Below are 27562 nucleotides of genomic sequence, written 5' to 3' on the forward strand. Positions count from 1 at the left end.
GCCATGATCAGCGTAATAAATATCCACCAAAATCCTAATATTATATATCCCTGAAGGAATCTGGGTCGAGGACCATCCTCTGAAACGGACAGAGAATGTATATTCAAGAGACACAGAACTAGTATCTTAAATTGATAAATGTGCATTTCAGTGTTATCCTATATTGAAATTTATTTTAAAATACAGCGACATGTAAGTTCTTGAAATGGACTATATGCAATGTATCTGTATAATCGGAGTCCATCGAGTAATATTAATAAACAGTCTATGAAATATTTACCTTGCCCTAAAATTGAGCTTAATGCCATCCACAAATTTCGAGAAAGAGATACCTCTTTGTGTTCAGCATATGGACTCAGCTTGGCAATGATTGAAAGAATTATGCCTGTCAGCACAATGGAAACTACCACGGCAACCCAGCATACAAGACTAAAAGGACGGAAAACATGAAACATTTGTTCCAGAGGAGGACTGTCAATTTTCCTCATCATAAAACCTATTCCTTCCTCCTGGAATGGCGTCAAGAAATCAACAACTTTGAGCCGAGCTGCTGTTATAGTGAAAGGTCCTATAGCTATGTCAGCCTCCTTAGGAAGCAGTGAAAAAGAGTCAAAAATTGTTTGGTTTTTTTTCATCATAAAATAAGTACAATATTAGATTTTAAAACATACCACTCGAATGACCATTCCAATCATCCCTGTTGCATTAGAGAAATCAATGTTTAGATTTTGAATATATAAGTGCATAAGAAGGATTTTAAAACATACCCCTCGCATAACCATTCCAACCATTCCTGTTGCATTAGAGAAATCGTCTGTTGGATTTCCATATAAGCCGTCAACTGAATCCTTAATATGGTAACTTTTTGAAATAAAGAAGGTGATTTTTGATAATATAAAGTTATATAAAGAATGTCAATAAATTTCATCTTAAGTAATTACCTTATCTGAAGTTTACTTCTATAAAAGTTAAAGAAGGAGAAAATACTCGTATTTATAGGGGTACCCTGTATATGAAACAAGTGTATTATTTATAATTATATAAAATAATCTCAAAATGTCTTCTGTTTACCAACCGAAAGTTAAGAGCTTTTGCAAGATCCTCTAAAATGTCATAGCAAAATCCAGAATACACCACTTTCCCCGACTCAGCATCTATAGATTTTTTTATGTAAGGGTTAGCCTGCAATGAGGTTTTATAAAAAGCTTTTAGGGTATTGTTGAAAGGATTTTTCGCCAAAATTGGTGTATAACTTAACGTTTATTAACCTATACTTTGCTATTTCCTTTTGGACGTGGTGACAAAAGATTATCAACCATTTAATTTTAAAGCAGAAATTTAAAATAAAAAGATAAGATATATAATAATTTAACATCCTGCGTATTCCTTTAATATTCATTTGATATTTGTTTTATGTATGGTACGTACTGCAACAAAAGCCACACTGAGACTCTGGTTTCCAAAATCTTTGAAAATATTTTTAAAAAGTCGTTGATCATAAATTTTCAAATTCTCACTATACTCTGCCACTTTATCTAGGCTTCTGTTGTTTCCGTTCGTGCTGTAAACGTCTGTTACGCTCGAGAATGATAATTTTATTTGCTTCAACGAATTCTAGATGAAGATTAAAATATATATAAAAGGTTGCTTGCAAATGATGAAGTACAATTCAAAGATTACGAATATGTTTTTTGAGAGAGATACATATTGAATTAGAATAGAGTAAAGAATACATTGAATGTAGATTTTCTACACTACAATGTACATGAAAAGCATCCTTTCCTCTTTCTTTTTAAAAGGAAAAAAACTCAGGTTATAAAAAATGTAGCATAAATTTTTTTTGGATTGTAGAGGAATATCTTAATGCAGATTTTTCACAGGTTTTACACTGTTTGTGACAAAATACTAATTTAATCGTCCCTAGGCTTCAGCATAATAAGAGAGAAACTGTGGGACATACTAAGGCAGTATGGGATTCCTGAAGTATATGTGGACATCATCAGGAAAATTTATGACGGAAGTTCCAGTTGTGTCATACAGAATGGAAGAAAAACAGACTGGTTCAAAGTACAGACAGGAGTGAGACAAGGATGCGTTATGTCTGGGTTCCTGTTCATCATTGTGGTAGACTGGATAATGAGAAATACCAACATTAAGAAGAGAGATATACGTTGGAAATTTTTGTCCACCTTAGAAGACCTGGATTATGCAGACTACCTTGCACTTATTTCCAGCAAACACAGCGACATGCAAGAAAAGACCAGGAGATTGCATGACGTCGCTGAATATACGGGCTTAAAAATTAATGTAGACAAGACAAAAAGCATGAGAATGAATGGAAAGAAGAATTATGCTATCAGGTTAAATGATAAGGAAGTAGAAGAGGTTGAAATATTTCTCTTCCTGGTGCCACAATGGACAAGACGGGAGGAACTGAGGCAGACATAGGGAGAAGGCTAGGCTTAGCCAGGACTGCTTTTGCATACTTTACCAAAGTATGGAAGTCAGCACAATACAGCACAAAGACCAAACTTAAGATCTTCAACACAAATGTTTTATCTGTGTTGTTGTATTGTTCTGGACTATGGAGAACCACCGAGAAAGACGACGAAAAGCTGGACACATTCCATCGGAAATGCCTTATTAGGATCTTAACAATACATTGGCCTGAAAAGATATCTAATCAACAACTGTGACAGAACAAGATCCATACCTCTATCAAGGACGATCAAAGGAAGGAGTTGGAGATGGATAGGCCACATCCTCCGAAGGGAAGCCAGCTCACACATAAGAACAGCTCTCACATGGGTCACTGAGGGAAAGAGAAGATGAAGACGGCCAAAGGACACCTGGAAACGCTCCGTTGAGAGAGAAAGGGAATAACTAGGTTTGAGCAGCTGGAAGGAGGGGCAGGTTGTTGCCAGGGACCGCCGTAAGTGGCGTTCTTTGTTGAACGGCCTCATGCGTCCTCCGGGGCACGGAGAGGATAAGTAAGTAAGGCTTCGGGACCACAGGTACTTTTCTCATATTCAGGGCGCCCCTACGTATTTTTACCACAAGGTACCTAACTCAATTTCAGGCACCCCCACTTCAAGCCAGTATTTTATCAATCATTAACCTACTTCAATAAGACACCGTTCGCTTCTAGAGACATTTTTCTTTACAGATATATTGTTCCAGACGTCCTTGATCTATCCTCTTTAATGTAAACCATTCAGTTATACCTCAAACATAAATTCATGACATATTAAGACTATAGACGGGATACAAGAACTTCCGGTTATTGGTATAGTGTACGATAAAAACAGAGACTTCCGATTTCATTCTGAACTATGCCTTATTGAAGTAGGTTAATGATTGATAAATTGATAAAATACTGGCTTGAAGTGGGGGTGTCTGAAATTGAGTTAGGTACCTTGTGGTAAAAATAAGTAGAAATGCCCTATATACGAAACAAGTGCCTATGTTCGGGACCACAAAACTTAGATGAGGTCATTTTTTGATCGCAGTCTCATTAGCAGAAAAAGGAATTTATTTTGAAAAAGTGAGACTGAGGTCAATAGAGATCTCATCTACGATTTATAGATCTGAAGCCAGGAACACTTTCCCAAATTTCAATAAATTTTGCTGAAAGCGTTTCTAAAATCTTACGGGCAGATTTTCTTGGGAGAAAATAGAAAATTCTTTTAACTCCAATAGCACGTGATATCAAAATAATTTTAATTTACATCATTTTGTCCTGTTCATTTCGTTTGTAGGTATAATTTGACCTAGAAAATACCTTCAATTATACACTTATACTAAAATACCTGCAATGCTGTTAGGAAAAATATGTCCGTTGTTGAATTGTTTTCGTTGCAATTAAATTCATCTTTAACTTCTATCGTGAAATTTGTCCTATATTGAACTTTGACTTCTTCTTTGAATTCTTCTATAGCTGGGGACAGATTAGAACTTTCAAACTGAAACAGAGGTGCAATTATGCCAGGAAAATTCAAATATTTCTTTTATATCATCATAGCTTTAATCAATCTTAATATTTCCATGTTAGAAAGCTTTACAGGAAACTCTCTTTTACATTAACTACTTACGTATTCACTATTGAACGTTGATTTTGATGACGTCATTAGAAACAGAATATATTTTTCATAAAGATCAACCATCAGTGAATCTTTAAAGGCGTGCAAATAATTGCCATTGATGCTTATAATCCAGTAATTATTGAATATTAACTTTTCCGATGGGGCTATCTGAAAGAAACATTGTAAATATAAGGTCTATTAAATCGTAATTATAAGAAACAACACATACAAGTCAGTCAATAAATTATTTATCATAGTTCTATTTTAAATGTTTTAGCTCAGTATATTGATTTTCAGAACTTAAATTAATATTCAGCAGAATCTTGCATATAAGTAGCTATGAAGACCGGTCACATCCGCTGTGTGTTCCATGTCATGAACGGGTAATCAGAAAAATCCGTAGAAAATTCAGTGTGAAAATAAGTCTAACAATTTGTATGAAATTTATTTATATTTGTTAACAAGGCCATTGTATCGACCAAATAATTTGCCAATGTTGACTTTAAATTAGACTGTTGATATCTCTGTATATCTCTGTATAATCAACTTATTTGTCAACAGCTTGCCTCGTTATAAAAATTGTTCGTACTTAGAACATGCTCTTGCGTATCGGATTAACTAAGAGACAACGCATACGCTGGCGATTCTTGTACATTGCTGCATAAATAAGGGAAGTCACCACGTTTATCATAAAGTTTAGTTGTTAGTTTGACATTAATGTCTTTCTCTAATAAAATATCCAAATACGGAAACAAATGTGTCAGACTCTGTGGAGTCTTTTTTCTAGTTCAAAGAGATATATTAAATCAATGTTAGAATGAAAATGAATATTGCTAATTCGTCGATATATCTTAATGTCAAATTGAAGGCAACAGCAAGACTTCTTCTTTATTTTTGAATAAATTCTGCTTCATATGAATTCAAAAACAGGTTTGCTAATAACAGGGTGCAATTTTTACCCATGGAAATCCCAAGAGTTTGTTTGAAGGCCTGATCTTCAAACTCTACAAAAATATTGTCAATCAGAAAGGCAAGCGTATTTTTAACATCAACTTCGGAGTACGTGTGTAGAATCAGAATGTTTTCAAATATTTTACAGATGTCCAATGACAAGATATATAAATTTACGAGTTCCATTTTTATTGTAAAAGCAGTTGTCTATGATGTCATGTCTATGATGCCTGGTCATTAATTTATCGTGGGGAATGGTTATATAAAGCGCAGACATGCGTTTCGATTTTGGTAAAATTTTGTGATTTCAAATTTTCTATTGCAAAATGTCCTTGGACTTTTTAAGTATCCACCTCTGATTAACACCACTTCCAAAATGTGTTGTTGTACAGTATTCCTAAAGTTTTTCCTTCACTGCTGTTAATGTTTTGGTGAGAAGTAAAGAGAGAGACTTTGTAGAACATTTTTAAAACCCGCTATGTATCTTTGTATGGATTTTTATGTACTTATGGAATCCAATAGAGGTCTGGTAATTCAAATTCAATTTGATATTTAGGAATATTAAAAGTATTTAAAACTGACATATGATTTTGAAGAACTTCCTTCTCAGAAAGGGATCTATGAGTATTATATGGATTATCACTTGTAGAATTAAATCCAAGTTCCTCTAAAATACAAGTATAATATTGAGCCTTACAAACAAAGACAAGTTGGACAGATACATATTGATTGTGTATGCTACCTAATTCTTTTTTTCACTTCTGAATTACTGAAGTACGGAAGCCGGTTGGTGCCAGGTAGAAAAAATATATTATATGGCGGCCGCCAAATTATTATCTGGTGGCCGCTACATAAATAACTGGCGGCCGCCATATAAAAAGATCTGGCGACCACCAGATAACTTATCTGGCAGCCGTCAGAAAGTTATCTGGCGGCCGCCATATAATTTTCTGACGGCTGCCAGATAAATAAGTTATCTGGCGGCCGCCAGAAAATTATTTGGCGCCAGTTATTTAAGTGGCGGCCGCCAGATAAAATATTTTTCTACCTGGCACCTACCGGCTTCCGTACTGAAAACATAAGGGGAGATGGAATTCCTATTGCTCCTCAGGCGTTTAATACGAAATTTCTACATCCATCTGATACTTTTAATCCAATCTGACAAAGTGTCTTTTTTCATGTTTGCCCAATCGCCTGGCTTAAGCTTTGACAGAATTCATAATATTTATGAAATTCTTTCGCCACTTGAAAGACCGGGGTTCCCTAAATTTTGGCCCTTGTAAAATAAGCGATTTAGGATCCTCAATATTTACTGTACGTCACCAGTAATGACGTGTCCAGCAGGACAATAGTTGTAGGGAGAACATGAAAACGTAGGGGGGGGGGGTATATTTTAGATGTTCGATATCCAGATACTGTTGACATTTTTGGCATTTGGCGATTTAAAAGTTGGGAAGCAAAAGTCCATGAATAGTTGTAAGAAATAAAAGGTGTGGATTTTAACCAGATCAATTGAAGTTGAATAGCACAAATAACATTTAACTCAGAATCTAATGTATCCTTTATTTTTTCTTTTACTTTGTAAACTTTGTCGAAAAGACAAATAATACTCCCTATTTACCAATCTAACAAAAAAACTACTTCCTACGAAGGTCGGTACATCCATAACACAGATCCACACGACCGTCAATTGTAGACAGTTCAAATATATGCAATCATGCATACTAGGTACCTCTTGTAAGAGTGTTTTTATCTTGTGCTCCTCGGCGACAGCGTAGAAAATGTTCCTAGAGCTTGTATTGCTGATGTGCTGCAGTACGCGTCTAACGCTCTTATCTATATCCACATGGATTAATTGTGATGTAACTGAATCAAAACTAAGGCGCTCTATAAGATCTTGCAAACAACAAGAACCTGAAAAAAATCAACATTTTTATGCATAGGTCTGTATATCGTCTTTTCACACCGTAGCGTGTTACTGAAAAAAGAAGAACATGAACCATGGATAAATATTGATGTTCTGAAAATACGACATACTTTGTTTATCGAAATAAATGCTCATACCATTATCAAGATTTTTTCCCCTCTGAATAAAAGTTTGAAAACCCTCCACAGGTCATGGTTTCAAGAGAGTGGTGAGAAAGTAAAATAAAGTACAACTTAATTGCTCTTGTATTCTTGTTCTTATTTGCAGAAAAAATAATTTATTATGTCATTATATTGTATATCCCAGTATTTGTTGTTTTTTTTTTAATTTTCATTGTATAATTTCCCTGCTGAAAGATTTCAAGAATTCTAGTTTAATCGATTTGGGGGGAGGGGGGGGGGGCAGAGAAAGCATGCTTTCAACCTTTTTTCACTGAATTCCCGTTTAAAGAGTTTAAGAAATGTTGTGGTCAAACAGACATAAAAATACAGACAAAATGGATGGATGGATGATGGATGGATATACCTACTTAATGTATCATCATAAAGAATGTAGACCTTCTTCCACATTTTTTGCTTTGCAATTGAATGAAGTAGTTTATTTGTTACTGCACAGTCACTATGCACCCAAGATCCACCCTGCGCTTGCATGTGATGACAAAGATCCTGAATTGGGAATAGAAGTGGAATAAGAGATGGCAGTGTATTCCACTCCACGATTCCACCGTCACAAGGCACTGAAGCAACAATTGACATTATCTTGGAAGATGGAAGGCTACACACTGTATTAACAAGATTGATTGTTTGTTGTTTAACGTCCCTCTCGAGAATTTTTCACTCATATTGCCGGCGGAGGGCTACAGATTTTGACCTTTACTCGGCACTTAGGGCCATTGAGCAGTGAGGGATTTTTTTCGTGCCAGCACCTACTGCGACATGGGACCTCGGTTTATACGGTATCATCCGAAGGACCGGTCTCCACCTTCCGCAGTGGGATTCGAACCTGCGACGTTAGGATCAACTCCTTACTCCGCGACTCTAGAGCAGACGCTCTAACCACTGCCCCACGCGAGCGACTGTATTAATAAGAAAAGTGTTTGCTGTTTATGTTAAATTTAAATTTAAAAGATGAATCGTAGAGTTATGGGATTAACTGCTATGAAGGCTTCAATCTTTGACCTTGATATTCAGGAAGAGGTCATTCCAAATTAGAGAAATCTGCTTTTCTATGTCTCTTTTGTCTTTTAACATTATATTATAAATCATTGCAACTCCAAAAGGGGTCATAGTTGGGAGTCACGAAAGCTAGTTCTGTAATACTTTTACATCAAACAATGTGCTATTGTAAAACTATTTCAGAACTTTCTTTCGTGACTCCCAACTCTAACCCCTATTCGAATGCTTGTACGATAAACCGTATCTACTTTCATCATCAAAGCCTACCTTCTCATAGAAACATAGGGCTGGCTGCAATAGGATATTCGACCTTTGACCTTGAAAATTCGCTCAAGGTCAATTTTGAGATCATTGTAAGTTAGACGAATGGCTGATATTGACGGTTTACCCAAATGACATTGACCTTTTACCTTGACAGCGACCAAAGGATCAGAATTAAAAATTTAGGACATGTTTCTAGTTTCATCTTTTGGTGAATATCTCAATTTGCTACATAAAGCATAAAGAGATATTACTTTTTCAAAAAATGACCTTTTACTTTGGCCCTTCACTCAAAGGTCACTATCATCCTAAATGACGTGGAATTTGATACAAAGTCAAAATTATAAAAAGTTTAGAATAAATAATTTAATCCTTACCACTTTCAAAAAAATCACACAATAGCAAAATGGTATTAACATTTCTCTAAACTTCAAAACAACACCACAGATCGACACAAAATGTTTGGGAAGTCATTGTAGTCAAGACCCCAGAGAAACTTTCTGAAGAATCTCTCAAGTACATGTATATAGAAATTAGGTATTATATCGTCAAAAACTAAAAAAGTTTTGTATCTGAAATTTAGGTGCTGATGAGTATACAACTGTAGACATGAACAAAACCCTTTTATCGGCTATTTATTTAAATGTTGGTAATAGCATTAATTCTCAAGATATAATATGATAATTTAATACAAAACATTCTAAAAGACTTCTTTTTTGTACTTGTGGAATTTATTTTAATTTTATTTAGACCGTCAAGTTAGCTCAGTCGGTAGAGCGCTCGCTCCGTGATCGAAATGTTGTGAGTTTAAATCTCGGCCACGACTGACCTAGGTCAATAAAAAATAATTATCAATTGTTCCTTCGCCATGTGCTCGGCAATTTGAAGTGAATTTTGCGGGACCTTAAAAACCAAGGCCCCGTGTTACGACAGACGTTGGCAGATAAAGATCCCTCACTGCTCCATGGCCCTTAATAACGAGTAAAGGTCTAAATTTGAAGTCCTACATGGTGACGTCTCTATATGAGTAAAGAATTCTCGAAATGGGACGTAAAACAACAATCAATCAATCAATTTTATTTAGAATTAAAAGAGATGAAGATAACAAACAGTGATCGATCTTAATTTTTTTTTCTAAAATACAAATCTGTGAACAGGGCATAAACCATGGACCCCCGGAAATTCCAGAGGTGGGATTAGTTGTCTAGAAGGAGTATACATCCCGTGCCGACCAGACAAACCCGCAGTGAGCCCTTTATAGACGGAATATTCCGTAGTAAAATTTAGTATAAAAATAAAGGCCTAACAATTGGTATGAAATATACCAGTCAAAATACGACCCATTGATCATCTTGAAATTTTATATTTGCTATTAAGCTCCTAATAATGACCACAGAATTTATGAAATGCTGAAGAATTTCCGTATTAAATAAATTTTCACGCTCCCATTGACACCTTCCTCCTAAAATGCATTTATGTTGGGTACATTCATGCAGGTGTCATAACAGTACATGTCAAAACATTGCTTACGCAAAATAATTCCGGAATCTCCGACTTGGGCATTTTTGCACGAGTCTGGAGCTGAATTTTTTAAAGAAATGAAAACATATACGTGAACTCCCTGTTTTTACCAGATTCGTTAAAATTAGGAATTTTTATATATTTTATTTGAGGGGAGAGTTATTAGGTCCTGCGCTTAATTTTCAAGCACCTGCTCGACTTCGACCGAAACAAATGCGTGCCTTGCTGGATGGCTACACTGTATGTGTTTTTTGGTTCTAAAATGTTTATAGAGAATTGTATTACGACATCTGAAAAGGAAACCTTTCAAAAGTTTATTTGAAATTAAGACCGCCCACTGAAAGTTGTGCATTTTTGGTAAGAATATATAGCAAAGTTTAATACTTTAGTGCAACCTTAATTCAATTAATACAGATGCTTACTTTAATCTTATATATTATTTCAGGATATTCCGTCGATCCGAACCTGAATTTTAATTTCCCTTATCTACGAACAGTCTCGCCACTTCAGTTCTGCTGTATTTCATACGCTCTAAACTAATTTTCTTAATTCATTCAAAACATAAAACACTCAAATAAGACGTTTATCAGAAAATCGACCATTTAATTTATTTCATTGCTATTTACAAACAAAGAGGTCGCCCGCGTGGCGAAGTGATTAGAGCGTTTGCTCCAGAGTCGCGGAGTAAGGAGTTGATCCTTACGTCGCGGGTTCGAAACCCACTGTGCTAAGTGGAGACCGGTCCTTCGGATGAGACCGTATAAACCGAGGTCCCGTGTCGCAGTAGGTGCTGGCACGAAAAAGATCCCTCACTGCTCAATGGCCCTAAGTGCCGAGTATAGGTCGAAATTTGCAGCTCTTCACCGGCAAGTGGTGGCGTCTCCATATGAGTGAAAAATTCTCGAGAGCGGCGTTAAACAACAATAAACAAACAAAGAAGACGACCGATCCCGACTTTAATTTCTTATAGGACATGAAAATTGATTGCGTTTAATTTATTTTTTGCACTCCCCTTTTTTCCAACTTAAATGATATGAAAACATCTAATTCTCTAATTGTTCTCTGTACAAATGGTTTACTAGTTATCTTGGTATGTTTCTTCATATCTGAACTTCTACAGAATAATCATGCAACAAAGAAGTACTAGTTAAAAAATACTCAGGTCAATACTTGTATTTTTAAAAATGCATACATTTTGACTTGTCACTGATGCAAAAAATTCTTTAAAGTAGTTTCGTAGAAGTAAATTAAAAGTTTAAAAATTAAGTCATTTAGAGAATACTTAGACTTAGAAATTGCAGAATCTATGGAAAGTCGATGAAAAGTGAAAAGAAATACAAGTGAAACTATAAGTGAAGTTTATTCATACAGCTTACCTATATTGAGAGTAATATCATGCTTTGTGGACGAACTCCTTAGAAAAAAGACAAAAATACTGAAATGACGTAAAATAAGGTACTTCCAAGCCAGATTAAACATGATTTATCTTTACTTTAATTTTCAACAGTAGGTGTGTGTTTAAAAACTGTTCCAGAGATTTTGACAGCAAAATTCTTTAAAAATTCATTAATAAGCTGAAATTAAATCGATTAGATCAATGCATTATACGAAAGGATTAATAAATATTAATAGAAGCATCGAATCACCGCAATCTAATTAATATTAAACTTGTATTTTCGCTACTGTACTATACGCTTCAATGAAGCGTATAATATGGAAGCAAAAATACAAGTCTAATTTTTATTAGAATGTAAAATACGATGTCGAATGAAATGTGTCTTTTGAACATATTTAATCAAAATTTGATACACATTATAGTCTGTAATTTATATAAAGCTAAAAAAAATTGAAGCCTTGTTGTTACTGATAAAGACTGTATATTCCTTTTTGTGTGGATCAGAGGAATACTTTGTTTAAAAAACAATGTAACAATTTGACTCTATTTAGCCTATTCTGGACCCACTCTTGTCGTCCACACACAAAAATATCTCTACACTTCAAGGGCGGTGCTTTAATATCAGTCTGATTATTTATTTGTGTCTATCTTGTTCTGAAAAGAGTCTAAAAGAATTTTACTAAACACTTTGAAGTCCTATTGGTACCTCACTCTTGTCACTGTGACTGTGATTTGAACACATTTGAATCTACAGTGTTTGGGAATACATTTATATAGTTTGTCTTATTGTGGAACTTCTGTTCTTTAGAGCATTTCAAAAGATTTTTCTTACAAATTCCTCTGCAAAACTTCGACCCCTTTGAACAAACTTGAATCTATACTATGTAAAGAAGCTTTCACATAAGTTTTGTCTTTTCTTGCCTAATGGTTAGTAAAATATTTTTAATTGACTCCACCTTACTCTGACTATTTCCTAATTACCTGGACTTGGCCTTTCATTTGAACAAGTTAACTTGAATTTCCAAAAACCAAGGATGCTTTATGCCAAGGTTTGTTGACATCAGTTAAATTCTTCTTGATAAAAGTGAACAGACGACGAAAAGACAAATTTTACATAGAAAAGCACTTTCAAGCCTTTGGCACAGGTGAGCTGAAAGAGGGATAAAGATGATTCATAATGTTTCAATAAGGAGAAAAATCGTGTGCAAAATTGGAAAAATGGAAAGAAAAGGTAACCAGTCGCGTCTTATACTGCATGTTTGAAAATTGGACTTCCAGAACGGTATGATTATTAAAGAAGATTTCAGTACATGTATCTCACCCTCCGGAAGACCTCTCAGTATGCGCTATTTCTACACTATTTTACAACTATTAACAAATTTTCACTGTTTTCTTAGTTTAGGAGCCTCTCTAGTCAAATCAAGTCGACAGGTATTGTACAGATATTTGTGATATGCGTAGTATTATATTTCATTTTCCACTGCTGATATGAGGAAATTCATAGCGTTTATTACTACCAGGATAATTTTGTTTAAACATATATTTATTACATGTCATATGAGACATTTTCTTCTTAAATCTAAATGAGTTGTAGAATGTTTATTATAAAAAAAAAATTGGATGCATTATAAATTTGCATGACTGTAATCATTGTCACCTTCGTCACCGAGTTTTAATTAAAGATGTCAAGGTACTTTGGGTATTTATAGTGTCACTTCTTTACCTTACTATTGCCCTTTAAGTTTTTCACTTTTCATTTATTCCCTTACTTTAATAAGGTAAAGCCTAAAGTCTTGCACTGCAAATGTTGAATTTCATATTACTGATAAGAAAGTTTGATCTTTTTTGCAAATTTTGCAAGCAGTGATTTCATAACAATTACAGACATGTATATAATACAATACTACAACTTTGTGCAATAATATCACCAAATCTGAACCAGAAACCATCCAAGAACGTAAATGTATGAAAACAAACATGATAGTCCTCAGAATGCTTTTAGGCAGCGCGTACCTCTATTGAGAACTGTGATAGCTTTCCTCAAATAAGAACTTTTTAAAAAAAAAAATTAGTTAAATCAGTAACACATACAGACAAACTTCAAACAAAAAATGTTTTGTTTTTTTAATTTGAGTAATATATCATAAAGGATATTACAAAATGTACATGTATAGGCAGTTTCGCTCACGGGTGCTTACCTATTCCGAGTTCTAAAACATTGCCGTTTGTGCCCTTTCCGAATTCTTTTATTTTCTTGAATAAAAAATCTGAAATAAGTTAAAAATTCTATTAAGAACTATATGTAAAAAAATAAGCATGCTATAAAATTCATAGATTTCCTTCAATTTGCTTTCCCATAAAAGAGGGCACATATAGCTGACACTATACTTTTTATGCCCTAATTATGCATGCATTAAAATACGATAAAAAGCAAAACAAAGAAATCAATACGGTATTACAAAAATATAGATCAGTTGGAACTCATATCTATGCCTCCAATCTCAACCGCTGGTCGATTGAATTATATTTCCTGGTAAAATAAGCACTGCGAATTATAAACAGTATTGATTGAAGTCATACTCCTAGCCGAGTCATACTAGGCCATACTCCATGTCTAATAAGTCTTATTAATTATTGACACTTATTACGGAGACATTAAATATATATAGGTAACATAGGGATTTTCCTGTTCAACATGTACAATGATTTCTTCATCAAATTGTATAGAATCATTCTATTTGCTTATTTTTTCAGCATTGAACAATATTGTACGTAATTGTAACTATTTTTTAAATGAGTTCCTTCACACGGAGCAATAATCTATAATAATCACTGAATGACTTCTGATTCATTGTACTGAGCTAGCTTGCATGAACATTTTTTATTCACTTACTTTATTACATTGAACATATCAACATTCTCCTATGTGTGCAATGTAGGCTATTTTGTTACAATATGGTAAGACATATTAACATATATATTGATGTATAAGTACAAATCTGAGATTTTGTATCAGGAAAACAATTTATCATACGATAACTTTAAATTGTACAAATACGCGTATACCATTACCCATTATAGAGTATTAGATATGTACTGAACAGCAGATAAATTAAGCTTAATTATTTGTGCTTGTTGCTTTATGTAATTGTAAAACTAATTTTATGCTGTCTGTTTTGTTGGAAACTGTTCTTGTGATTTCCGCATATTCTAGACCCTTAGTTCAAAATACCCTGTCTGTGTCAAACAGAAAAAAGAAACCATGCATATCGATTCAAATAAAATTCACCAAATATTAACTTGAATAGAATCCTAGCTTTGCGACCATGTGCAGCTGTTTATGTTTACCAAACACTTTATACTGGAAATTATCAATATAAACAATTGTGTTGACTACTTTTGTATTTCTGCGTTCAGCTGACCATCATTAGTTTGTGCAAATTTTCCTACCATTTGCTTATTAGAGTGTTTATCCTTTTTATCATCGTTTTTCCCAAACAATGTAAAATATGTTACAAAAATTAAAGAGAAAAGTTCAGATAACCTTATTAATTGTAAGAATATTGCTTTGGAACCTTATTCGAATTTATTTTCAAGCTTTTTGCAAACTGATGGCAACGTTTGACCACTATATTCAACATGTTCTGTCAGTAATTCAATGTATGTAGGAATGCCGAAGTCTTTATGTAAAAATTGTGCGGTTCAATTTTTTGAGCAATAGAAGTTTATGTGTCTCCTTATCTAGAACAATTAAAACTGGCAATTCATTTATACCCAGACACTGTGTTAGAAAAGAAATGTGCATCTTTTTATGGTTTTGAAAAATAATGACAACTAATCACTGATTTGTGAAATATAAAATTTGAGTATACTGAGGCGTTTCATAGTTCTAGCTTTTTTAATAAAATGGGAAGGTACTCAGGGAAAAATTACTCTAAGTATATTATCTTTGAGATATTCGCAAGAACCTTTGTCTTGTTAAATAATTTCAAACCTTTTTGACACTGGTAGATCCTTATCTCACATTTGAAAGAATATTTCAGAAAATTTCATTTAGTATTAACGATCCATGATATCTTTAAATATGAAGTGTCTAAATAATATACTACCTCTAGCTCGCTATGAGTATTTTAGAAAAACTTAAGGTTTTTAATGATAGCATATTACGCATGTTCGTTGAATTAAGAAATGGATGAGGAATATAAAGTCATGTAGCTTTCCTTATTTTTGCCATTACTAATTCAAAAATTATTTTACAGTATATGAATTACATGTAGTTTTTTTTCTGAAATACAAAAGTGAAAAGAATCTTTAATTCTTAAAAAATAAAGCTTTAGCACAGTGAAATAAAAATCTTACAATAACTAAGATCGATCTCTCTTTTGGAACATTGAAGTTGTATTATTGTCATTTCATGTGCACAGACAAAGTTAAATGCAAACCATTTCGGAATGCAGAAACTTAAAAAAAATCCATAATTCAATAAGGAAAAGATGCAAACATTTATACACTATTGTAATGCAAAAATATGATTAGTATGTAATCTCGCATATATTCCTTTTATTATCTGTATTCATGATATAATATAATATTGAAAACTACTCACTACTTGACAGGTGTATGGTAGTCAGTCTGTTTACGCCACATTTTGAAAGAGGTGCATACCGTGATACTGCTGATTGTAAGTATATTCTAAAAAGAAATATGACAAACCTATACATTTTTATCGTGCTGTTTATATTTTTAAAATGAAAGTATCATTATGTTATCATTTTGTTAAAAATATTCTTCAAATTTCTTTCATGACAGATAACTCTAATTTAACGTTATAATCCTTGTCCAAAATCGGGAAAAAATCATAATTTTGTCTCACGTTTCTTTTCAAACAGAAAAAATGTGACAAATATGCAACAGTTTTAAAGCAATATTTTTCTCCGCTGATTTTTTACAGACACACTGACAAACGATGGATCGGGTCATATCACCGTCTTGAATTTTCTGAGCGCCTCAACTCTGCGACTGGACCGCTGAAGATCATTAATGGATATGCTACCCCATGTGGCACCCCTTGGAAACTTTAAGTTTATTTGGAGGCTGTTATATTTGACGCCCCTTGTAAGTATTATAGGGGCTTAGACAAAGATTTGAAGTTAATATTTTCTCAAATATTCTGTATAATATCATATGCTGCTATAGTTTTACACGGATATATAATGAAAAAAAATCTTATCTGAAAATTATTGAAGCTATGAATCTCGGGACGCAATTGATTAACACATTTTTGCACTTTCACTAAGTAAAATTTATTCTTAATACTTGAAAAAAGTAGAAATTTTGTTGTGTATTAATGAAAAATATCAAAACTTTAATAAATAAAAGCCGCAGTGCCTTTGATAAGATAATCACAGAGGTGTATTGAACAAAGTCTAATAATTAAACTAAATAAATGATTTTGTATTATTCAAAGCATTAAACGAATCTGGTTTAAATATTTTTAATGCGGAGGTTCTTAAATTTTATAAAAAAAAAAAAATGCAGATAAATTTGTGTATGTACCAGAAAAAAAATTCACTTTCAAGTAGCTAAAAAATAATTATCATTATAAGACAATATAATATATGGGAGAGGACCTATGCATGAAAATACATTCATTTTAAAACTTTTACACTACATATTCTTTTCCTTTTTTGATGAATTGCATTATTCATCATAGTGGTACATTGTGTAAACTAATTTGTATAATTGTCCTGGTATGTAGAATTTTATTTTAAGTACTTGAGTCCATTAATACCATTGCAAATAAGATCTCAATTCAATTAAATACACCAGATTTTATCAACAGAAGTCTATAAATCATTATCTGTGTTTTTCCCAAATTAAGTTTTGCAAGATTTGTAAAAAAAAAAAAAAAAAAAAAAAATAAATAAATAAATAAAGATATAAGATGATCAATGAATAAATCTTCGCTTCTTTGTATAATGTACTTTTATCTTTATTATAGCTCTTTGTGGAAGAACATGAAGGTACTTGATAGAAATGGAGTGCTATAAACAGTCTACAGTTTGTTGTTTCAACACCCCACATGAGAATCTTTCATTCATATGGAGACGCCAACACTTGCCGGTGAAGGGCTGCAAATTTAGACCTGTACTCGGCACTTAGGCCTTTAAGCAGGGAGAGATCTTTTTCGTGCCAGCACCTTCTGCGACACTGGAACTGGGTTTTTTATGGTCTCATCCAAAGGACTGGGGCAATCTACAGTGATGTCCGAGAATGATGATTAAAAGAAAATTCTGTTTGGAAAGTGATTTTTTTTAAAAAGAGAAATGTTCTTGATTCGTAAAAGTAGAGGGCATGGACAGTATAATTGTAATGTTGTAATGATGAAAACTTACAAAAACAGTTTTTCAAGAAAGTGAACTTGTTCAAAGAAACTTTGCTGGTGGTCAAGAAAAAAGCTTCACTTTTTCATGCAAACACCCTTCTATTTAGTTGACTTTGTGGACATAAATTTATCAAACAAGTGAAAAAGCAGTGAATATGGGACATGAATTGTAAACTATTAATCTGATTATTCCATCATTACACCATTTCATAAAATTCTGAAAGTTGTTATGGAACATTTTGTGATTCCATTTATTATTAATTATAATTTGGTTAAGTTAAGTTGGCACTGACTATAAATGAATTGCAAATTTTAGACACTGGGAATATTGTTTTTATTGCTTCCATGAACTTAAAAATTTTACATGTATACTGTGTTGTTCTACAATAAACATAAAACAACCTTTATTTTGTCCCCTACTTCAAATAATTTGGAAAAGATGATATGAGAGTTTGTTATATTTTCAGAAACTGAACATTTTACCAAGGTGGTACACATTTAGAAAAGAAAAACTGATAGAAAATATTACTGTAATTTTCATATAATAAGGTTTTAATTTTAAAATCGTGTAATTTGTTGTGAAATGAAGGAGAACAGTTTTAATGTTATATCATCAAGGTGAAAAGATATCTGCCTAGCATCAACCTCTAAATCTATGGTACACCATAGTATAATAAGTGAATGATTTAAACCACTGGCTTAAACAATGAGGAAAATGTATCTATACAATATGTACCATGATGTAAGAGAAGAAATATATATATAGTAAAACATGGTTATAACGAACACGCTATAATGAATTCATGCTGATGGCGAAATGATTTTCATTCCCTGTGGTTTTCAAATCCATTGGAAAGTAAACATATAACAAATCAAAACTGTTTATCCCAGGCATTTTGCTGTAAGCTTATTTTTCTGTATTTGAATGATTTACTTCATTCTAAAATACCCTACATGATAATGTGTTATCCCCCATATTCAGTCTCTTAATGCAGATTATGGAATTTTCTAGTTAAAATTTTAAATGAAATCCAAATAAAGAAATGTTATTATTTCAAGTTTGGATATTCAGATGTCAATCAATGGTGACATACCGGTATTACTATTTTTGTCTATACAACTCATTAAAGCTGAACATGATTCGTAAAAGAAATTTGTCCGCCATATTTGATTGGACTCTCGCTATATCTGAGGGACCCTATATATAGAGCCGCTCACTTAGTCACTGTAATCAATCGTCACCGGTGTAGACGGACGTATGCTATATAGCACTCGGTAGTGACAAAAAATAACTGTTTACTTCTAATGCAGGATAGTATGATACCAAAGGGACTTACAACAGTTGCAAGGTCAGTGCAGTATACAAGCAAACACACATACACGTAAATGCAATAAAATGTAAACAAAGGTAATGCAAGATAACCAGCACGAACAGGGGTCACCTTTCCACGCCGATACTCGTGACAATAAAGCAATCAGATTTAACGAATGCGAAGAGTATACCCTGGTGCTGATATTCTAGATAGTAATATCGAAAATGGCGTATGCCTATTTACGAGTCGTGTTCAGCTTTAACCTTGGCTTTACTCAGTATGTATAATATTCCATTCAGTTACCTAGTACGCAATTCCTAGCTCAAATACTGTATATATACTCTGTATAGTGTAAGCAAGTATATCCAACTCAAAATTTAGTGAAAATTAGGAACACCAGTGAATATTTAACCAGTCATGAATTAGTGTTTCATTTTTTCAGTTGGGGTGTAAGTGATCAAACATTATATTTTTTCAGAGTATTCATGAAATAAAGGTTTGCATATGCTTCAATAAGAACACTACATGTAACATTGCCTGTCTACATCATCTCAGAGGCAGGGATGTTGGTGTTATCAAAAAAATATCCGGATATTATTTTTTATGTTTTTTTTGAAAAAAAAAATGTGTACTACAAACACAACTTGGACATAGAATTTTATATATACACTGATCTATTTGATATTCCTAGATCAATATGGCCAAAAATTTTTCATATGAAAATTACCAAAATGTTTGATAGACAAATTGCTGATTTTAATTATAAACTGTTACATAAACTGTTGAATAATAATCTGAATGTTAGTAAATGGAATACTGATGTGCATAGATTCTGTCACAAGTGTGGTGAAATAGAAAATATAGAACATCTTTTATATAAGTGTAATGATTCCTTGTATATATGGGAAAAAAGTAAGCCAATCATTGAAGTTCAATATTGGCTGGAAAAATATAGTAATTGGTTTTCTTTGAAGAAACTCAGCTATCTGAAATGTTGAACATACTCATTTCTTATATAGCTCTGAAAATATTTAAATATAAAATGAAATGTCGTGTAAATTGTGAACCATGTATTACTGAAAATTTGATAAAATTTGTGAAGAGCAATTTATTAATGTACTATAATATTATAAAAATGTCATATAAAAATTTCAAACTAGCTGAAATGTGTATAAATGTTGAAAGACATATATAATTCATAGTTAATAGAGCATTTTTCCTTCATGTTATAATTACGTAACAACTTATGAAATCCAAAGCTTCTTGGGTAGCCTGACCAAAGAAGCATGTTAACAAGTGGGGGTCAATATGGACTTTGGAAGGTGAAATGGGACCTCTATGATAACACGGATTTCATAAGCAGTAAATTTTTATACACATAACCTGTAGATTTTAATTTTACCTCGAGTCTTTTTGCATTATTTGACTGTTTAAAAAAAAAAGTCGAAGATATTACTCAATGTTTATATTCAAAGTTACAACCGGATATCATTTGTACTGTATAAATTTTGACATTACAAAACGGAATGAAAAAAATACGGAATACTTTTATATCATTTTTGTTTAGAAATTTATTTTTTTTTTCATTGTCATTATACTATTATCATTAATAATATCAATGTATATATAGATCTATGCTATCCAATCCAGAAAGCTGTAGGCACATATGGTGCGGATAATAAGGGGGTCTCTGAGGAGACTTTACCCCAAAATGTCTTTGTAAAATCTGAATAAAAATATATATATATATATATATATATATATATATATATATATATATATATATATATATATATATATATATATATATATATATATATATATATATATATATATATATATATATATATATATATATACACTAGGTGAAATCCCGCGCAAGCGCGGGGAACTGAATTTATACCACTACCCACAGAAAATATATTGTAGTTTCTACTGACAGCCTACAGGGTTATAGCAAGAAGAAACCTGTTATACTGTGATATATTGTATGCTCTTATTTCATTTCCGTCAAGGATAAATTAAAAGCAGCGAATATGCACATTTTACTGATAAATTGATTTTTTGGGGGGGGGGGGGGTAAAAATTCACAGGTACTTGGGTCTTGATTTATAAATATGTATGGACCTTATTGATATGTAAAAAATGTACTTTACCTTTTTTACATATCAATAAGGTTCATACATTTAAGAAATAAATTAAATTTTTGAAGATTCATGAGGACATGAACTACGACGCTTCACGCCGGCATATTTCATGAAGCGCGTTAGCGCTTCATGATAAATATGCCGGCGTGAAGCGTTGTAGTTCATGTACCTCATGAATCTTTAAAAATTAAATTCATTTCTTATATTTACATTATTTTTCTTATGATTTGCCACAATAACGCCACTCAACTGTCATTTTTAAAGCAAAACAGTTTGCACTATAGTTTTGACGTCAAGTAAGGTATTATGACGTAACAATGGAGATATTCATGCCCATGCATGGTAGTTCATGAGAAAATGAACTGTATTCTTATTTGTAAAGAATTATTGGGGAAATTTATTGGAAATGTAAATATATACATATATAAACCAAGACGCAAGTATCTGTGTACAAATTAGCTTTTAACGCCCTATGAATAGGCCGAGTATTTGATACAAAAGACTGTATTCAAAAAAAGAGAAAAAAAAAAAACAAACTGAAATGTATTGATTAAAGCACAAAACTTGACAGCTTTAATTGTATTTGAACAATATCTTATTCATTAAATTTCTCTTTTCATGTAAGCAGTGAGGAATATATACACATTTTACCGATAAATTTATTTGGAAAACCTACTACATATATGTATTAGTCTTTCGATATATAAATTTATTCACAACTTAAAGTGTTATCAATGATTTACCATTATTTCAATGACCATTCACACATAAGCTGTTCTTATGTTCCTACAGCTATAATTGTCTCGTTTTTCTTTTTAACATCGGGCTCGATGCTATATGATGTTCTAGAAGCTTCCGTCAATATTAAGATCGGTGAATGACAAAAATAATTCGCACATTTCCCTTTTTAATCGGTTATCACAGCTTTATTTTTTTTTATGTCATTTAAATAAAGTTTTGATTGAATAATTCAGTGATGACGTTTTATGAAATAAATAAACGATTGATTGTTGTCAGTTTCATTGAAAATTGCCAGAAACTTAGATCCGCCAACCGGAAACGCCACTGTACTCACGTTTTTGCTATTTTATGGCTGTTTATAGAAAATAAAAGTAGACTTTTAATTTAAGGATATCCGATCCTCAGCCAGGAAGGATAACTCTTAAATTTATTATTTTATTTCAAAATGAAGCTTGAAATTGAGATCTTTTCGTGCAACAATTTTCATTTTATGCATCTTAATATGATTCAAGATTCTTTGAAGTCTTCGAAACGGTCTTGTAAAAAGTTGACATTTGTACCCCACAAACGATAAAAATGAATTCATTTTTAGAGAAATCGAATTTCCTTTAGTCTAGCATTAGATACCAATGCTTATTAGCATGATATAAAATTAGACATGATATGTGATGTCTAACAATGATAGCACAAGCTTTTTACACTATTTATTATATGACAATTGAAGTAAAAAGAAGAACTAAAATACTGTATAAGCATAAAAAAGATGCAATTTTCTCCAAATGCCTGGATACCTATATTTTTCTACCCTAAATCATATTTGTTGATCAATTTTCAATTAAAAAATGCATAGCTGATGTTTTTATTCGCATTTCCTGAAAATATATTTGAGATTTGATCATTTTCCCTATATAATATGATTAACTATAATGATGAACTTTGAAGAAATTCCATGGGTAAATTCACGTTACTATGTGAAATCAGAGACATTTTTGTGAGCAATTTCAATGACTTAAAAGCTAATTTTCAGAACCTGAGGATCGGAGTACCTTAATGTATGATACTTACAATGCAAGTGAAATCTAAATATAGTTTACGGACATCATATTGTATCTAGTGTATTCTCAGAGGAGTAAGTAAAAACTCTGGTGCATCCGTTTCGGAGTTTATTTGCAAAATTTATCAATTTATAAGTATAGATGTATCTCTCTATGAGTACCTAAAACATCACACTACTGTAAAATATATGTGTTCATTTATTTGACAAAATCAATTAAGTGGACAATCATATGAACAGTTTTAAGACTGTTCAAAAGAGCAGGCATGTATTTGAATTTTCATATGTAATCAGGTACAATACATAAAGCACTTTAAATTCTGCACATTACTTTTTAGATCTACATGGGAGATAACTTAAAAATGTACATGTATGCGATCAATGAATTTGGCACACTTCATCACACAGGTTTTATTGCCACTGTCTGATTTACAGAAGGTGATTATTAGTTCTTGGCTTCTCACTATTTTTTCAGATAGAATTTCATCAGCTGGATTTAGGTCCAAAGAGGAGGCCAGCATATCTAAATCATTCTTTATAATATTCTTTTTTTGCCATCAATCCCTGGTGGACTTACTACAGTGTTTACTGTCATTGGCCTGAAAAATATGTGATATTAGGTCATGATTTAATTTAAAAATTTTATCAAAGTAAATTAAGTTGATTAATTTAATTTCTCTTCTTGCATGGACATTAACAAACAATCTTCCAAAGAGAATCTGAATATAAGTTTTGGTTGGAGATTTTTAAATTTCATATAATTAAGAAACTCATCCTTGAATTATTTTTACTTTCAAACAGACTGCTTAAATAATAAAGTTAAAAGGTTATTAATTCCAAAAATACAATGTATATACTGTTCTAAGTACAGTTTTGTTAACTTTATACGATTACGTGTACATCGCATGTACAAATATACAGAATACAAACTTGAAGAGCAAATTGTATTACAAGTTTCAAAGCAATTATTTTTTTTTTTTTTTTACAGATTAAACAAAATAAATTGGCACTACTTAAACTTGAAAAGTACTTGCATCAATGAAACAGGGGCACAATTAGTAACTTAGAACATAATTTTGCTTTTTAATGTCAAATTAATGATCACAGTTTCAAACATTAATTTCTTTTTTCTTTAACTTCAGTAAAATTTAAAAGGAGCCATTAGGGCTGAAAAGATTAATCGATAATATTGATTCTGTGTGAAGATGGTACGCATATCAATATGTATGTAAAAATATTAAAATATCACAAAAAATTCAGGCGTTTTTCTTTGTTTACTTACATTTTGGGTTTAATATATACGATAAACATATTAAATAGAAATATTTATTTAAAATACATACCGGTAATAATTTTCACCACTTGTGTGAAATAAGTTTGTTTTACAACGTTACGGATATACAGCTTATTCTTTAAATAAATTATTCATAATTGTCAAGATATGTTTTGTTCTTTTCAATACAAAAATAAGACTTCATGACCAATTCAAAATATTTTTTATATATCGTATCGTAGTTCAAATATCATGATTGATACATATCAGTGTACGTATCAATATAAAAAAATTGCATCATCCCAGCTTTAGAACCCTTCCCATCCAAAAATAGTTTTATTCGACTTGGGACAACTTTCTTTTTTCCTTATTTTTTCTTGTAGCATTTTATTCAGGTACTTTGTAAGTTACTTTTCTGCCTTTTGAAAAATGTTGTTATAATAGATGACTTTCATATTTACAAAAGTTATTTCCCTTTGTGGGATCAATCTGGGGTCACTCGGCATAACCCAGTGTTTTCCCTCTATAATATCACTAACTTTATGGGGCAAAATCTTACAAATTAAATTCGTATAATTATATATGTTCACTATGTTGTCTGTGTTGCCCAATACCATGGCAATACAGGAACGGTAGAAAATAGTCCGAAAGCGTTTAAATTTTAAAAATATTTACAAGTAAGTTACAAAGGATATAGTGAGAAAAATGAGCGTCACGCCGACAAAGAGAGATAACTCTTAAGAACGTGAAGAAAGTCGTCTATATATCTGTTTAAAACCTTACGTACAATCTACTCGTAAACCAGATATAGGACAGTTACATGATAAGGTACAACCTAACTTCTCCCCTCAAAACTAAGACCGCAAGGGTAAATTCTGTAACCATACTTTTGTTTAAGAGTTGACTTCTAGATTTGGTAGACTGGCCTTGCCTGTCTGATATTAGATAGAATGTTCTATCGTTAAAATGCTAAATGTCTAACGGACCCGGTTTAACGATAGAATGCGTTCCTTGTATTGTCAATGTTGCAAAGAAAATACGGGAGATAACTCTAATTCAGTGCATTTACTATGAAAAATTCCGAGAGTTCCGAATGTCAACATGGTGTGTAAATTTGAAACGAGTAAAAAACGTTGGTGAAAAAGTGTTGAATTCTTCCATTATATGGATTAAATTTTTAGATGAAAGGTATTTATAGTCTCAAAAAGGTTTGTTATGATTAATTTGACTGTTATTTTCAATGCAACTTCATTAATTTTCTCCAGAATCGTTTCGGAGCGATTCTGCAATTTTCTGCTACAATACGGGTATATGGGAGGCATTCTAACTGTGGTTAGGGCCTGTCCCGAGACACAGTTAGATTATTCTAACTAGTCTGATATGCACGATATACATGAACATATGAAAGAGACAGGCAATACCAGTCTATAGATTTGGTCACGAGTTGACATACTAGGTTTGAGTGGACTTGGTTATCAGTCGGTCAGGTTATGTATTGACTTGATACCATATGAATTAACTGCAGAAGACTGCATCTGAATCTCTAAAAAATCATACATTTAATTCTTTCTTAGTTGTAAAAATTGACCTTTAAAATCACATGGGTTTAAATGCCTGAATCGCTGAGAATTTTGAGTGTTTATTTGTTTCACATCATCCTTATATATTCTGATAATTGTTTACATACCCTCTGAGTCATGGTAGTGTACTGATGATCTGATGGTTCCTTGGGAAACGGCTTTTACAACTTAAAGCATAATATTTTTGCTGAAGTATTCACACGATATATATGATAGATTTTCATCTGGGTTTGTCATAAACTTCATCATGTTCATTGTCCATCACGTTTCCTTGCTTACAGTCACACGTTGAACACATTGGGGCTCTTCTTCCCAAATCGCTTCAGAAATGGGATAAACCATCGCATCGTTTGGTGCAATCAATACCTCATAAGAATTATCTGGATCGCAGTGGGCAACTAGCGCCTTTGTCAAACAACTCTGTTACGATAACTTCGCAAGATTTACTTCCAACTTGCTCTGTGTCGCCATTTTTGTTTTCAATTTTACGATTGGAATTTGACAGAGCGAAATTCGTTAAAAATCGCTTAATTTCTTTCGGTAAAAAATCTAAACAGATAAAAGAAAGTTATTTAATACAAAATCAAAATAAAAATAACAAAAAATTATTTTTTATGGCTTAAAATAGCAACGCTGAAATTAAATTCTCCATTTACGCCAGCATAAGAAGGATAATCCTACTTCCGGTAGCATTACTAGCATTGACCTAGTTTTGAACCAGCAAAGGTAGCATCAGGATAAGGATCAGATCAGGATAAGGATAACTAGCATTAAATCAGCAAGCAAAGGAAGCATTCAAATCAGCAAGCAAAGGAAGCATTCAAATCAGCATTGATGCTGTAAAAAAATTAGTTCCCTGCCATGTATAGGCATGATATTATACAGTAAATTTGAGAAAATATTAACTTAAAATCTGTATCTAACTCCGTTTAATGATGTTTTTTGCACACAATGTGCAAATCTTCATACCAATCGCTTTGCACTCTGAATATTTTGAAAATAATTTTGCAGTGTCAATGTTAACCTCGTCGAACATTTTAGGTGCCTCAGACACAATCTTACTAGAGACTAATTCGAAGATCCAAGTTTGTTTTGAAAAAAGAAAAAGCTTTTGTTTGAGTAGCTTTATTTTTCATGCAAGGTTTTGATATGTGCTTTAGATTGGGTGATCAAGCTTGGGCCAGCTACATATGGAAGTGAAAATAAATACCAATATGCTGTACTCAGCAACAACGTCAAGGCCACAAGCTTCGTCCTTGCCCGTGATCCAGAAGTGTTTAAAAGAGACTATGTGGCTGAAGTTACTTAATTTTTAAAGGAGAAGGGTTTTACAACTATAGTAAACAAACCAGTAAAAATTTATCATGAAAGTGATTGTACAAATAATGATCAGCACCAATAGATGATTAAGTGCTAACATAAAAACTTATCATGAAAGTCACTGTACATACAATGATCAATTTAACACAATTAGATAAGTGCTTTATCTATATATACCTGTATATTACAGAAAAACAAATAAATTAAAACATGAGATTTAGGAGTTTACAGCAGTTTATTCATTTTATGTGTACAGAAATGAATACATACTACATATCTTTTTTTAAGAATTGATGAATAATGTAACTTAATGTTACTTTTATGAGTATGATTGTACCTTAGTTACCATTATTGATAACCCTTAATTACTACTAATGATAATGATGATACCTTTGCTGTAAATCTTTATAACAATTTTGATTAGATTTTCAAATTA

At 32.3% G+C, this 27562-nt stretch overlaps 1 protein-coding gene and 1 pseudogene across 1 annotated transcript; one reads left to right on the forward strand and one right to left on the reverse strand.

The window, feature by feature from the left end:
- Positions 1-40: 40 nt before the first annotated feature.
- LOC133190721 (probable glutamate receptor) lies at positions 41-4159 on the reverse strand. The gene is made up of 7 exons (XM_061326408.1): positions 4092-4159; positions 3810-3962; positions 1429-1614; positions 1076-1182; positions 768-861; positions 333-587; positions 41-79 (listed from the first exon to the last, which is right to left on the reverse strand). The coding sequence occupies exons 1-7, from the start codon at positions 4125-4127 to the stop codon at positions 41-43; spliced, it is 870 nt and encodes a 289-aa protein (XP_061182392.1). The 5' UTR covers positions 4128-4159.
- A 3495-nt stretch (positions 4160-7654) lies between these two features.
- LOC133190722 (uncharacterized) lies at positions 7655-27208 on the forward strand (annotated as a pseudogene).
- Positions 27209-27562: the final 354 nt, after the last annotated feature.

This window comes from Saccostrea echinata, unplaced genomic scaffold, assembly GCF_033153115.1.
Source record: "Saccostrea echinata isolate AGI-Se365-2 ecotype Australia unplaced genomic scaffold, CSIRO_AGI_Sech_v1 ptg000022l, whole genome shotgun sequence".
NCBI lineage: Eukaryota > Metazoa > Mollusca > Bivalvia > Ostreida > Ostreidae > Saccostrea > Saccostrea echinata.